The following is a 16,810-nucleotide window of genomic DNA, read 5'->3' on the forward strand; positions in this document are numbered from 1 at the left end:
GATCTCACAAGATTGTTTGACTGTGTGCGCGATAGCCTTTCTGCTTTTGGTTTGGTTTGGTTTGGTTGCTCCTAAACACTGATGCAGCCTACCACTTAAGCTAACCAGATAAAAAGAGAGTGTGGGGAGGATGAAGGAGAGATAAACGCTGGAAAATAGATTCAGAATGCAGACAGAACTGGTGTGCTGGTACCATCAGTTTTTCCACAGGTTGTCAAGTGGAAGCCCTCTTCCTCATCCATCTTGAACCCTCCTTTTCTCCCTTTACATTTTAAATCTTTCAGTGTCACCACAAGGAAACCCCCCCCCCCCCATGCCCTCTTTCTCACGGATACATAAGCAGATAAATGCATGAAAAGCCTCTAGACTGAGAATTAGGGTATAACATGCAATCAGGGAGAATCATAACCTTTACAGCAGCCAACAAGCTGATACATCTTTTTTATGGACATGTGACTTCACAGTGGCAGGGCTGTGAGTATTAATGCTGACTTTATGACTTTATGAAATATTTTTGACATGACTAATAGCCCATGTTAGTAAGCAGCCTTCCACTGAATGATAGAAATTAGCCCCAGATGACCTCCTGTTTGTCCATACGTGAAGTTTCCTGTTATCTCTTTACTCACATTGAAAGCCTTTTTTTTAGAGCTTACTGATTGCCAATATCCTGGACGTTTAGTTCAAGTATTTTTGACAGCTCATCCAGGACTAGTATATGTGCCACATGAGAGCCCCCCATAATTGTTTCATCCAATTTGTTTTATCGTCATTGGTGTTGTAAAATCTGTTCCTATTGTACTGTTGTTGTAAGAATTCCCACTTTGACACTATTTTAAATGGGCAAATGCAGGCGTTTTGGTACGTCTGTTCGAAACCTTCCTGAGCTTCTGAGTTTTACAGGTAGTTTTGATAATCCAATGGGACTGAGGTGGACCTCAGCCACACGAAAGGACCGTTGCCTGAAGTGGTACCCAATAGTTAAAGAATCAACTCAATTCCACAATATACCCTTCCAATGAGGTAATGAGTCCTGTATCCTCTGGAAAAGAATGAGTTGTTGCAGTTAAAGTTATGTCATTTGGGACCTGCAAAACAGCAATTGCCGTTGGACCCTCTGTCTTATTCTCACACCAGAGAGCTCGATTTGCCAGACAGTGTAAGTGGTACACCTATCCTTCACCCTGTTTCTACTGAGTTTTACAGGTCTGAATGATCATTTGAGAAATTAGATGGCCCCAGTTGAATTGAATATACATTTATGGACACTTTAATAGTTGGTATTTTTTGTTATTATTGTAGTAGCTTACATCTTAAAACGGGCCACACTTAAAATGAATGACTGTTGCATTAAATAATGAAACATCAAGCCAAGTGATTTCTGCAAACAATTGATGTTAGACTTTTTCTCAGCCATTTTTGGAATGACTTTCCAGCCAATTGGACATTTAACCACTAACTTTGACAACCAGAATGTTCTTTATATTTAAATTATTTATTTCATTTCTGACTTTGGCACCACCCCTATGACAATCTGACTGTCAATGGGCGGGAATACAAATATACGGAAGTACGATCAGTAATTTTATTAAACACCTTGGATGACTCAAAATAACGTGTTGACAAGTCCAGCTGACCTTTGCTGACAAATAAATCAGGTAACATGGAGAAAGATTATACATTTGTTTATATATATATATATATACAGTATATATATGAACAGTGTGTAATCTTTCTCCATAAATATATAATATCAGCATTGTAACAATACAGAACTGATTGAACATCTTTTAAGTATCCAAATACTTTTGTATGTACGGAGAAAACATCAACAGTCCTCTCTTGCAGGAAGTTGCATGAGGATCATTCAAAAAGATGCTGCAAGGTCCTCAAGAAAAACCCAGAGGGATTGGTCTCGTGCTGTCACAGCAAGATGACATTTTGGGGTGTGAGAAAGTCAACTGCATAATGCTCACCAGGGGAAAAAAGCAGGTCAGATGAGACTCGGGTAGGAAGCTCTCTGGGTAGGAGAAATGGAAAAATGTGTCTGGATTTAGCACTCCCCAAGCATGGACATCCCTGTTGCACCGCAGATGGCTGCCGAATACTATGCATTGGTTTCTGTGACCTGAGGACCGGCTACCAAATTGACCCCTTGTTTACAAGGCACTGTCATATAGGATTTAAAGTCGATTTTTATTTTTATTTGAAAAAGAAGTTACTGAAAATTACGTTTAATTGCTTAAAAATGAAGTAAACTTTCAACAACCCTGGCCAAGATGGTTTGCAGCCGCTTGAATATAACACTGGCTCGAATGTCCACATAATAATTTGCTTTATTGTTTTTTTTGTGAAAAGAATTTCATCTAGACCACAGCAGAGAGGCATTCCTGCCACAAGTCTTTCAGGATTAGATCACCCCTAAAGCTTGATGATTCAACTCAACATGCACTTGACTTGAAAACCACATTGAAAGCCAACTGGAAAAAAAGTACAAACATAAATCTCAAGCAACAGTTTGCAGCGTAGTAGGCAATTTCCTATAATGTTCTGTTTAGGATTTTTTTTTTTTTTTTGTCCTTCTTGCATTGGGCTTTCATCAGATTCCCACCGCCTGTCCTTATCCCCATGTCTGTGGAAGAACAAGTAATCTAATTATGTCATATTAGCCTCATGTTATCATCTTGGCCTTCAAAAGTGGCACCAAGGTTAATCCGGCTGGAACAAGTGTCTCAAACTCTGTCGGTGGCCTTATTTTTACACTTTTATTTTTATTTGTATATATTTATATATAAACAACATATATCTTCATAGATAAAAAAAAGAATAAAAATGCATATATATATATATATATATATATATATATACTACCGTTCAAAAGTTTGGGGTCAGTATGATTTTTTAATGTTTTTAAAAGAAGTATCTTCTGCTCACCAAGGTTGCATTTATTTGATAAAAAAAACAATTAAAAAAACAGTAATATTGTGAAATATTATGACAATTTAAAATGACTGTTTTCTATTTTAATATATTTCTATTTTAGTAATTTATTCCTGTGATGCAAAGCTGAATTTTCAGCATCGTTACTCCAGTCTTCAGTGTCACATGATCCTTCAGAAATCATTCTAATATGATGATTTGATGCTCAAGAAACATTCATTATTATTATCAATGTAGAAAACAGTTGTGCAAAAATTTTTTTCAAAGTCTTTGATGAATAGAAAGTTCAAAAGACCAACATTTATTTAAAATAGAATATTTTCTAACATTATAAATGTCTTTACTGTAACTTTTGATCAGTTTAACTCATCCTTGATGAATAAAAGTATTGATTTATTTTATTCCAAAAAATCAAATTAAAATTCTTTACTTCAAATACTTTTGAACGGTAGTGTTTAATGTTACAAAAGCTTTAGATTTCAGATAAATGCTGTTCTTTTGAACTTTCTATTCATCATAGCATCATGAAATAAAAATGTAAATAACTGTTTTCAACATTGATAATAATCATAAATGTTTCTTGAGCATCAAATCATCATATTCGAATGATTTCTGAAGAATCATGTGACACTGAAGACTGGAGTAATGATGCTGAAAATTCAGCTTTGATCACAGGAATAAATTACACTTTATATTCACATAGAAAACAGCTGTTTTAAATTGTAATAATATTTCACAATATTACTGTATTTGTTTGTATTTTTAATCAAATAAATGCAGCCTTGGTGATCAGAAGATACTTCTTTTAAAAACATTAAAAATCTTACTGACCCCAAACTTTTGAACGGTAGTGTATATATACAGTGTGTGTGTGTGTTTGTGTGCGTGCATTTTTATAAATTATATAATATATTGTATTATAACAAAATATTGCTTGAATTGGGCTGGATTTAAGGATTAGCTCTTACTAGCAGTTTGGTGGTTTGAGACCCTAAATGATCTTCTCACTGATGGTCATTATTCATTCAATATCAGGCTTTCGAACCCAGGCTCACCTTATTCAGATACACAGATAGCGTTACTAATTTCTAACAGATATTCCAACACAGTGGATTTTGATATTGCAGTTTTAATAATCGTTGCATTGCATGTCAAGTCAGTCCAGTCACTGTCTGAGTCGTGTGCCAATAGTTGCTCTTTTTTCTTTTTCGTCCTCAATTCCCTGTTGAAGTAAGCGATCCAAAAGGTGATGACAGCCTCCCAATGGCTGCAGTATATCAGGCCGAGAACAGAGGCGGCTTTTCTGTTACAAAGCTCATTTATTAGCTGTTGCTCCCTGTCATAGATTGGACATGTAGGGACACAGAGACTGAGCTGATTAATCTGGGAACAAAAGCAAGTAGATCCATCTGTGTGGCCTTCCTCTTCTCAGACTTTGCGCCAAGATCTCTACAGCACAGTGTAATTCGACCAGCCAGAGCACGTGTTTATCAAACAAAAGATGCAGTTCTGCCCTGGTGTCTTGGCTGATGTAAAGACAAGGGTGTTAAAAATAATGACATGATGAAGATGTTCTTTTTTTTTGTCCTTTTTTCTTTTTGAATAGCGTGCTTTACATTGCCTGCAGCAAAGCTATGAGACAACTTGGCTCGTCTCTTTAATCGGAGTATCTCATCGGTTCAGACTGAGTGTGTATTACATTTATTGCAAACTATGGCTTAGCAGTTTGAACGCATGTGAACACATTGATCGTTGGTGCTCATACGGGCACCACAAGTTAGAGTCTTGCTCCCGTAATAGGGTTCAACAATAAGGATGGCCTGCTGGCTTTTTTGTGTTTTGAAAATAAATAAATTATGAATGAAAACTTGTTTTGTCAAGACAACTATATGTTTTTTAGAAAAAGCAATATATAATTAAATAAATAATAATATTAATAATAATAAAATAAAAAAATATTATAATAATATTTTGTGGTGGTGCCAGTAAAAAAATGCGGGCAGGGCAAAGTATCAGGGTTCTGTCACTTTGGTCTATTTATTCTTGGTTTGGTGACAGAGCTCTGACACTCCTTCTGTCTTGTCGTTGTGAGCGTGTGGTTCCGAGTTCGCTTGGGCCGTACGCTGTTCTGTCCGTGTGTGTTGTGTTCTGTGTGGTACGCAGTTTGCGTTTTCATCGGCCGTGTGTTTTCATGTTATGTCTTGTGTGAACAAGTGGCTTATGAGTGTTCTCATTAGCTGTGTGTTTGTGTCTTATTTTGTTTGATCACTTGGTGTTCCTTGGCCATGTGCTCTTGTTTTTGTTTTGTTTAGTGTGAGCACATGGTTGTCATGTCTCTTTCTTTGTGCCATGTGCTCCCATGTATATTGTGTAACCCCACCCTTCTTGTTATCTGATTATTGGTTCATTTGTCCAACCTGTCCTCCCTCGTTACCTGCCTTGTTTGCTCCCTATTTATTCTCCTAGTGTCTGTTTGTGTTCTGTGCCAGATCTTCTTCAAATGTTCCCTCTTTTGTGTTCCCTCATCCCTTCACCCAACCCTGACACAAAGTATCAGAATTGGGCCAGCTGGAAAAAAATCTTACTGATCTCTCCATAATTTCTCCCATGATTTCCTGTCATTTCTCTTCTATAATTAAGCAATAAAGTATGAAAGTCGAACCTATTGTTCATGTAATTAGGCTAAAGGAGTGTTGCTCGACGCCTATATTCACAGTAAATTACAACCTCAATTTATTGCATACAGGTTTTAAAGGTTGCAAAAAGGTCAAAAAATACTTTATCGCAATCATTCCCCTGGGAGTGATAATGATGGTGATTATGGTTGTCGGAGTGCTGTGTGTGTGAGTGTGAGTGTGAGTGTGAGTGTGTATTTTCTCGCCATGAGATTGTTTGGACTGGATAAAGAAAGCGTGAGAGATCAGGAAAAGTGGGCTGAGGCTTCAGGGGTTCAAAGGGAGAAGGGGAAAGACTCATTTGTTGGGAAGGAATGTAGCTGAGGAGACAGGCTGGTTAACTGGAGATGGTCTAATTAGGGGGGTGTGATGGTGAGAACCTTCACGAAGCCCAGAGAGGTCAGAGATAAAAGCCTGAGCCTTATCTCTTTGTACTGTGCCAGATTTTCCTCTTTCAAACATTTTATTAAATACATGCTTACCTGTAGACTGGTAAAAGTTACAATCCTTCCACTAAAGATCTACAAACAGGTGCCTTAAGCTACCTGAGTGGAACCAGCAACCAATTTCACAGGTTTGTGGATAGCTGTAATCTGAGATCCTTTGCCTATCTGGCAATCAGGTCTCTGAAGAAGCTTTTTAGAAGCGCCATAAATTAGACAGCTCCCAGTGGCTCTTTTTAATTATGCAGGCCAGTGTATCGCCCTGTTGGTGAGGCTCATGTAATTTCGCTCTGCTTGACGTGCTATTTGCAGAGTCACAGCTTGATGACATGCTGGCACGCTGCCCTTGATATGCTGTGGCAAGGCAGGGCGTGGGAGGATCGGCGCGGCGGTATTGCCTCATTCACAGAGTGTCTTGACCCCTCTTTCTCTTTCTCTTCCATCCAACTCTGATGTTAACACAGGAGAACATCATCATCTGCCTGACTAGATTATTTCACATAGGCCTAGACAACCTTTTAAGATTTTTTTGATAATAATTATTGTATGCTAAGGTCTTGCTGAAAATTTGCTCAAATTTGATCCTGATAATGATTTTATGCTAAGTTCCTCTTAAACATTTTGATAAGATTTTATGATGCATATGAATTTATGCTGAGTTCTTATTTATAATTTGTCAAATTTTTATGCTAATAACGACTGCATGTTAAATTTTTCTTAAAACTTTGCTCAGATTTTATGCTAATAATGATTTTATGCTGAGTTCTTGCTGAATGCTAATAATGATTTTATGCTCATAAAGTGTGCCGCCACTTGCTCAGTCAAGAGAGCGAATGAGAGCCAAACTTTCCTTCTAACTCTGTACTCTTGGAGGCTGAGATGTTCTGCTTTCCTTTCTTCTGTGAAGGGGTCATGGTGAGGTAATTCCTCATTCCGGATGTCGTCACATCTCTGGAGTTCTATGGAGCCCTAAAAACTCTCACACCCCACACTCCCTAGCTCAACATGCATGTCAGTGGAAGTTGCACTGGAATATCTCACTCCCCTGAAGTAAAAAGCTTCACATGGCATCAAAATGCCTTTTTCCCAACCTCATAATCCCTCTCTCACGTCGATCCCCTCCCCCACCCTTCAGTCTGCTCCAGATGAGGAGGTTTTGTCTGCTGTCCCCACTGACATCTGTCTCTCTTGTTTCTTCACAGGGTGTAGGATAGATAATTGTGAGGCCTGCTTTAGCAAGGACTTCTGCACAAAGTGCAAGCCTGGTTTTTACTTGCACAAGGGCCATTGCTTCGAAAAGTGTCCGGAGGGCTTTGCTCCGCTGGAGGACAGCATGGAGTGCGGAGGTAAGTATCATTTTATACAAGCCTACTGGAAAATCCAGATAAATCTGTTAGTTGTTCTGGAACATGATTACTGGTTTGTAATGACACCATCACAAAATCTCTCTGGTTTGCGCATTAGCTGTTCCAAGATGGTCCTTTGCATCAGCAACAAACCAGCTACCAACTGGTCAAACCATTTTAAGGTGGTCAAGCTGGCTTCTGGGACATAGTTGCTGGTCAATCAGCAAATAATTAGCTTGTGCCATAATGACCAGCTTGGAACAGTTAATGGCCTTTTTAGACTAGAACCAGCTACTATATTCCAAAAACACAGCTACCAGTTTAAGCCGGATTTTTTTTTACAAATATCATCTTTCTCTACTATCCAATGCTTCATTCCACAAAAGACTTTCAAAAACCTCTATCTCTCTTTTTTTGTAACCTAAAACTTCTCTGAATAAAGATATTGTTGACATTAGATATGTTATCATATCCAAACCTTCATGGCCATTATCGTTGGTTTTCATTATCATCATCATCTAGTTCTCTAAATAAGTTTTCTTTCACCTAATAGAGGGTTGTGAGGTGGGCCAATGGAGTGAGTGGGGGACCTGCGCCAGAAGAAACAAGACCTGTGGTTTCAAGTGGGGTCTGGAAACCCGAACACGGCATATTGTGAAGAAGCCACCAAAGGACACAATACCATGTCCAACCATCGCCGAGTCCAGGAGATGCAAAATGGCTATGCGACATTGCAGGAGAGGTGAGTGTGTGTGTGTGTGTGTGTGTGTGTGTGTGTGTGTGTGTGTGTGTGTGTGTGTGTGTGTGTGTGTGTGTGTGTGATTGGATCAGCATATGTGGATCTAGACCTGCTCATGCCTTCAATACAAGCCTTGGTTTAAGATAAAAATCATTAATTCCTTCTGCAAATCATCAATTTCATTAGATTTCCAAACCTTTTCCACTTGAAGAAGGAAATATAACTGTGGCCATTTTGACTGCATCTCACCTGTTTAATCTTGAGCTCTGTATTTTTGGATTGAAAAGTCATCCGATTGGGTTTTCAATGTCGACTGGCATTTTCATTCATGATTTATTAGTATTTTCCATGCTCACTTTAGCCAGCTTGCCTTAGGTTTTCTTCTCTCTCTTTTCTTGAGAGCGTATGTGTTCTCTCACTTATTCTCCTCTCCTCCCAGTGGAATTCCTTAAAGTATGAAGTGCAGGTTTCCTCAATGGTACTCTGTTTCCTTTCTCTATAAGAGAGTTATTTGCGGTAGGTGGTGCATGTATTTTACCACTAAAACGAGAAGTCAAATCGGAGGGAAAATATTTTTTGAGTAAATAGAGCCAAGGAAACATATTTTATAAAGTGTTTAGTTTTAGAAGAGATGGGCCAAGTTTACTCGTGGAAATAATTGCCGTATTCAGGAGGGCTTATCAGGAAAACTCACGATGATAATTAATCGAGACGTTTCCTCGCAGCTTTTTTTCATTCTGCTCACCTGAACAAACTTAAATCTTTTGTGGTCACTGACTTAGGATACTGTCACACCGAGTACACATGCAATTTCAATTTCGGAGGTCAGTAAAGGACAACACATTCACATTGAGAAAGTTTTTGACTGATTATGGAAAGGTTAATTGTCAACCCAGAGACCCGAGGCAATATGAAGCTGAACTTGCTCAGTTTCCATTGTTTATTTAGGTACCTCAGTCTCGTACTGTATCTAAATTTCCACAATGTCCATCTTAGTATCAGGTCACAGCCACTGAATTTTGCTCCATGAGCTATTCGTTTTTAGAAGTGCATTGCTAAAACTGAATCCATTCATCTTCATTTAAATCATTTGGAAGAAATAAAAATGTGTCTACTTTGGTACATATGCACTCTGACAGCTGCTTTAAAGACGTGCTGATTGAGTAAGTATGTTTCTGACATGTCACATGGCTCTTTTCCCCTTTCGGGTGCTTGTAGGGTGCGGAGCGAAGGTTGGAAATAGTGATTTTCTGGCATGTCTTCCTTCTTTACCCTATGTTGGCTCTCTCCACAGGAATTTTCCCCTCCCTAATTCAGCTCCTCCTGACCTTTTCCAAAAGTACTTTATAGTCATATTTAATTAAAAACTGGCATTGTGATGCATGGTTCCTGGTTTCAATTATCTCATCTGAGGTCAGTGATTAGGAGCCATTGTTAAAGACTTAATTAAACACGCAGTGGAGCCGTTCCTTTGTTACATTTAGAAACCAATAACCAAGTAAGCTTATGGAAAAGTCCTACATGATATTATGGTCATTATGAGTCACTAACAGAGTGTACCTCTGAGATGGACTATAACTGTTAGGAAATAGCATTTGAACTTACCAAGAAATGTTTAACAGCAAGTTGTTACATAGACAATCAGTCAGTGATGACACTGACACAATACTTTATTTCGATATAGATATCATTAAATACAATGATGATGACTCTGATCAATTCAGTTCAATAAAGGATTTGTCTGATGGATTAAAAGCAGTAAAGTATTTTTGAACAATTAATTAAAAGAACCACATATTAAGAGTCATTAGTTTGGGAATCAGACTACTCTGGGCATGCTGTACAGAACCAATTAAAAATATAATTTGTTTATTAGTCAGGCTACACTCAAGGGGGTAGCACACCGGACGCGCAGCGCCACGTCTTTTAAATTCGAACACATTATTCTCTATGAGAGTACACACACCGGCGGTGCCTTTCGGCGTCTGTCCGTGGCGCCCAGCACCGGCTCAGGACCGTGTTCAAAATCCTGCCACCCCAGAGAGCGCCATTTGCATAGTTTTATATTAAATTTACATTTATGTGTCTCAAATCGTAGTTAATGTATATACGGACTTCACCCTGTGCTGCAATATACATTTAGTTTTATATTTATTTACAAAAATCAGAAAATTGCTGATGTTATCGGATTTTCAGGTGAGAGTTGTCCTAGACGTGGCGCGTCGCGGCGCTGAGCTGCGCGTCCGGTATGCGACCCGCTCTAGTCATGCTGCATGGTTTTCATAATAATAATAAAAGCACTTGCTCATAAGAATCATTTGTCTGTGAATTGAGTTGCACTGGTCGCGCACTATGTATTTGATTCACTAAAAGACTCATTCATAAGATTCATAAAAGTAATTTGATAGTGAATCAGGCTACACTGCTCATGTTGTATGTTTTTAATTCACTAAAAAGAACCAGTTGCATCACTGAAAATAACCAATTCATAAGAGCCATTTGTTTATAAATGTTGACTACACTGATGGTGCTGTATGTTGTATTTAAGGCAGTGCATTTAACTGATGTTCAGGAGATCTACTAGAGAAATATTGATAATACTCAATGGGTCTGTTTACTCCTGTGTTTTACTTAAAAAAAAAAGAGAGACCAGGTGAACGCCCCCCAAAACGCTTTTGAGATGGATTTAAATCCAATCACTCAAACCACTTAACAGGAGGCATTTTGAGTCGCATTCCAAACGAAACTGGACAAGTGTAAATGCATCTGGTTGTTGAAAGCACATATACAGAATGCAATTTTTACTGCTCCCAAAATGGTAAAAAATAAATAAAAAAATATGTGTGTGTGTTATACCAGCTCCTGTAGGCCAGATTTGACAGCACTACTGCAACACGCATGTGGCCCGCCGCAGATGAGTAGCTGAGTAAAACTGAAAGTTCGACGTCGCATCCTGAAGCTCAACACACACTTATCTTAATTAAAAGTAGTGTGACTAAATTATCTCACCAGTACTGATGCCATTCTCTCTCCTATTGCAGTCTTTGATCTTGAAATTAACTGATTATAAATAAAATGCAGCCCATACTATCAGTTGCTTTCTCTGACGTGAACACCGTTAAATTAGCATATAGAGCGGGAATTAAAGATCAGATTTATATTTGTTTTGCGTAGGAACATTTATGTGGCCAAGTGTGAATTGAACAGTTTTAACAAATCGGATCGCTATCTGATCAGTAAAAACGCATGAAGTGACCAGGTGTAATAGGCCCTTTAGATATTCATGTGATGTTCTATAGAAATAATGATGTTATGTTCATTGTCTTGCATCCTAGTGCAGGTACGGCAGATAAAATATTGTGCGTGGGTGACTAAGAAGTAGCCAAAGCCTTTGTATAAGGATATGGGCGCTTGGTTTAGAGTCTTCATTAAACGAGAGGCCATGATAACATAGCCCCCGACTAACCTCTTACATTACACTGGATTCCAAGGACTTTACCAATAAGTCCCTGAATGCTACCTAATACGACAGCTTTGCTCTGCAATATAACAAATTACTTTGTGAGACATAAATAGGATTACAGCCAGACTATAAACATGTACGCATGTGTAAGTTTATGTATGCCCTGCTGCCAAGCAAATTGCTCTACATGAGAAGGAAAATGAGGTAAAAGGTGACTGTGGGGGAGTGTGCTAGAATACAACCCTGTTACCATAATGCACATAACATTAGATACTAGACACCAGCTTCGGTATAAGATTACGTAACAGCAGACTTTGCAGATTGCTATGGATTAGACAAAGGCAGGAAATATGAGATGGTAAATAACATCAGAGGAGTTATACATGTGAATATATTTTTGTATTGTTTATCTGATCATCCAGTTTCCGTTTCTTTGTGCTTAAATGTCGCCGGACGTCATTTACAGACCCTAGCTTGAACTTGACGCACGAGCGACTTAAGAAAAGATGAAAACATCTGGACACCAGTAGTTTAAAGCACTCACATGCACCAGTGCAGAAAGCAAAAGCTTGTATTATCATTTTGTCTGCGTCCATTGCAAATCTGTTTTTACTTCCGTTTCCTGGTCAGTACATCTACCTTGGTTTGTTTCGCCAACTGTATAGTGTAAATGCAGATATCGGATATGGGTCACTTTTAAAAGAAGGATATAAATTTAAAAAAATCGGATATAGTCAAATAATCCGAATTGGGCAGTGTACTTACACTGTTGGACAACTTACTAATACTCTTGACATGAGAATTAGTTGACATGTAGTTGCAAAGTTACTTATAGTTAGTAGAATGTCTAAAGTAGACTATTGAAATAAAGTAAAATACAATTTAAAATTTAAATGTTGTAAATTGTTAATGATACCTAATTCATGAAATACTGTTAATTGATTTTGTCTTTTTTTGAAGTGTTACCAAAAAAACATAATCATCATTTAAAATGAATTTATAAATCTGATCATTACATTACGCAAAACATTACAGATGTAGTGCTGTCCATTTCCCCCCAAAAATCGTATAAAACATCTTATAAAACAGTTATTTCAATGAATAACTTTTTTTTTTAAAGTATCAAACTCACACGTTGTTGGTTTGAATGAATCAGATAAAATTAACTTTGAATTAACATATTGCTGACTATTGTTGAATATCACCATCGTTCACTTTTCCGTTTAGGATCTGGGAGTCGGTTGCCGGGCCGACGCTCTCCCAGCAGGCTAGACGGCCTCTTTCTGGCAGCGTGACGGGACTCCTCAGGGTGGTGTATAGAGTGGGCTGTAAACACAATTTATTAATAGTCGCCCGGCTGTTCGCGAAAATGAAATGCCTGCTGAGCTCTAGCTTTCACCTAACCAAACCCCTGTCATCAAATCAACTGACTGACCAGCCACACTAGAGAGAAAGCAATGCTAAGACAATTCTGCCATGAAATTGCTCTGTAGAGTGATATTCCAGCAGGGAGCGTCTGTCAGTAGAACTGCTGTTCTGTGGATAGATTTTCCTTCCTTCCTGGAGCAAAGGATTTCCACAAAGGTTGTTAGCCCTCTGCCTTTTTGCAACCAACAAGCAGCAGGTTACTTAATGTCAATTGTATTAAATGTTGTGTAAACAACTTAGACTCTTATTGCCTCCATTCATCTTCCTAATCCTAGTAGTAATTCCCTAAGATTGTATTTAGTGTGACTGAGGTTCAGACACAAACACGACATTGAGACTTATTGGATAATTTTTCTGTTCGTAGCAAAGCGGCTTTCAGATTCTCAGACAGCTAGAAATTGTGTATTGAATGACATTTTGGTACACTCATAACCACGTCTGCGCCACTTATGAGTGGCTCTATCGGGGGGAAAAAATGTTACTTCAGGAACAAGTGAGACTCCATAGTGCAATGATATGCATGCTCAACTTCTCGTAACGATTCTCTGTGGTTCCTAGATTCTATAGCTCAGGGCCAAAGAGCCTTGCATGGTGCAATTGATTTCCCATTTTTGAAACAGGAGAAACATACCGTTTTTCCTATATGCCCTGATATCTGTGACAGTTCCTTGTCCTTCTTGGGTTGCTCATGATCCTTTCTCACTCTTAAATGTATCATTTAGACACTTTGGCTTCTTGCAAGAGTTTTACGCTATTCAGAATTCAGTTGAGAATGCCTTTAAAATTTAAATTAAATTAATACATTTGATTGGAATTGAGCTTGCAAACAGGTAGCAAACCATTGCAATTCGAACTTGAAGTTTGATGTGCTGTAAACCTGTGTGGCCCAAACCTGTATGACTTTTTTTCTTCTGTGGAACACAAAGAAAGATATTTTGAAAAATGTCTCAGTGTTTTTTGACCTTTTAATGGAAGTCAATGGGGTCCAAAATTGTTTTGTACTAGAGGTCTTCGGGACAAGTTTTGAATTGCTGAATGCTGGTGCGGTAGGGAAGATACTGATGTGTGCAGAGGAAGCAGGGGGGGGGAAATTACTTGTTGGACTTCCACAAAAATATCTAAAAATGAGTTACTCAAGAGTTACTCAAATTTAATTTATGTTTTAAGGTACAGAATGTTATATGTTAACGTCTACTGTCTATTCGCTTATTAACAAAAATAAGCGTTTTACAGGCACAGGGGTGGACATGTTTCTCGGTTATATGTCTCTTCTTTTTCCTACTAAGACAAATGTAACAGGGTGAGGTCAGAAGCATCATGTCTGTGTGGGAATTGAAAAAGATAACCTATAACACCAAAGTGAGACTGAAACGGGACTAAAAAAATCAATGTAGATCCGTACCTGCAGGATTTTGCGAGTTTTAACAAAGCATAAAAGTTGGGGGCGGGAGCAGGAAGAAATATAGACACTTATTTTTAGTGAAAAATTTATCCTGTGCAAAGCACTATTTTGGACCCCCATTGACCTTTGATTGATCCCATTGACCACTTGCAACGCCAAGATCATGGGTTCGATTCCCAGGGAAAGCAAGAATTGATAAGAATATAAAATGTGTACCTTGAAATGCAATGTAAGTCGCTTTGGATTAAAGCGTCTGCCAAATGCATAAATGTAAATGTAAAATGTAATGTATGGACAAAAAAAAAAGCTGAAACATTCTTCAAAATATTATCTTTTGTGTCTCTTTATGTTGTTTCAATTTAAATGCACCACAGGGCCTTAAAGGAACAGTATTTCACCCCCTCTGTATACTTCTGTATGGCTGGTGTGACATTAAAGCTCTCTTGAATTTTGAAACTAATACTCCCTTTAGAAGTTGTGGGGAGATCAGTGGCTGCGAAGGCGCTATTTGCCTTCCCGTCTTCGGATTAGGATGGAGCTCCACCCCCCCCCCCCCCCCCCCTAAATCCTCTGCTTGTCAGTCCAGGCCAGTCTGGGAGCCAGATGGAGACTATGGTAAAGTGATGCCCACAGAGGAGTAATTGCCTTTAATCTGTTATTGAGGGAAGCAGGATGAGACCCGCAGCAAGGCATGCCCCTCTGTGCCACAGAGAAAACACTGGCGGAGTTTCGTTTTAATGTGTGCGCGGCTTTGTGTGGCACTGGTGTGTTTATGGTTAGTTAGCGGAGTGAATTTGGGGGCTTGGCAGGATAACCTTGTTCTCTGAGCATTTTAATTACGCTCTATGATCTGACTCAGGGCCTGTGTTTAGTTTGGAAAACCAAAAATCCAAATCCATATTTGAACGTCTTCTGAGTGTCAAACATTCCTGCTACAGATGCGAGCGTCCACAGACAACTAATTCACTTCTTATGCGAGTTCTCTTACACTCGCCCTGTGCCGAGCGCCCCTCCAAAACAAATAGCGGACGCCTCTCGCCACTGCTGCCGAGAGTGTGTGTTTGCACTTATTTATTTAATAACTGTCAGGCTGCCTTGCGCTTCCCACTAAAACTTGGGCCTCTCGCAGGAGAAAGTGATCCGCAGATGACGACTCCCGATGAGATCCTGACTCGGTGTTGAAATTCAGGAATGATAAATGGTGTATTACGTCTGGGTAATACTGCGGGCTATCATTGGATAGAGCGGGAGCGCAGCGTGTGCTGTTTTCCCAGGGCAAGAGGAGCTCACTAATTGGCTGCCGTGTTGGGTGATTATCCGTGCCTTGCGCCCAGGTCTGTTGTGACTGGTGTGCCAATGGACTAATCTTTCTTTAATTAGCTGACTCCGCAGGACTGACTGGCCGCTGTTTCACAGCCTACTCGCTTTTCTGCATTCACACCACAGCTCCCATACTTTTCCCTACTACCTCTATACCAGGGGTGCCCAATCCTGCTCCTGCCGACCGACTGTCCTGCACAGTTCATCTCCAACCCTAATCAAACACACCTGCCTTTAATTTTCAAGTGATCCTCCTGAAGACCTTAATTGGTTGCTTCAAGTGTGTTTGATTAGGGTTGGAGATGAACTGTGCAGGACAGTCGATCGGCAGGAGCTGGATTGGGATACCCTTTTGGCCTGTTTTTTTTTGTATTGCGGCACCGCTAATGCTAATTGGCTCTGTATGATTAATAGCTCATTTGTTTCTCGCTCGTAGGTAGATTTGGATAAAAGTGTCTACGAAACATAAATATCCATTTAAAGCCTGACTGAAGATGAGGCGTCTGAGATTGGACATCTGGTCCGAGGTCAATAGTAAATGGTGTTTGTCAATAGTTATTGATCCTTAATGATTCTTTTTGAATTATTCATAAGAAGTCATTGAGATATTGTTATCCCAGCCCATTGATTGCAGTTTTCATGATTTTCGGTTGGCTTTTCAAAAGGTGCCTGATTGCAAGAAATTCTTTCTCTTCATTCAACATCAACTTCAACTACGATCTTACTGATTAGGTGATACAGTAACTTACAATTTTTATATGGGGGCCCTTTTCCATTAAAAGAAAAATGTAACTTTTATTGTAATTGTGGCTTCATATCTACCAATTGTGCCATTGTACAAAATAACTATTTCTTAATTTGACACTCAATTTTTGTGTGAATTTAAATCTCAAAATGAAACTTTATATTATAATTCTTACTTTGTATCTCAAAATTGTGACTTGATTGCTCATAATTGTGACTATCTCACAGTTTGAATTCATATCTTACAATGTGACTTAATTTCTTATTTTAAAGTCTATCTCACTATAAACATTTTTTTATTTTTTACTCA

General features: G+C 38.8%; 1 protein-coding gene across 4 annotated transcripts in view; it reads left to right on the forward strand.

Annotated features, from left to right (window-relative positions):
* Nucleotides 1-16,810, forward strand: part of rspo2 (R-spondin 2) — a 56,713-nt gene that overhangs the window by 25,242 nt on the left and 14,661 nt on the right. The window contains exons 3-4 of one of the 4 annotated variants that reach the window (XM_081389414.1): nt 7,261-7,404; nt 7,958-8,158. In XM_081389414.1, the coding sequence (XP_081245540.1) occupies nt 7,261-7,404; nt 7,958-8,158 (345 nt within the window). The remainder of the gene's footprint in view (nt 1-7,260; nt 7,405-7,957; nt 8,159-16,810) is intronic. The other 3 variants (XM_081389416.1, XM_081389415.1, XM_081389413.1) reach the window with 3 other exon arrangements.

Source organism: Scardinius erythrophthalmus (assembly GCF_964197995.2).
Source record: "Scardinius erythrophthalmus genome assembly, chromosome: 16".
Lineage (NCBI taxonomy): Eukaryota > Metazoa > Chordata > Actinopteri > Cypriniformes > Leuciscidae > Scardinius > Scardinius erythrophthalmus.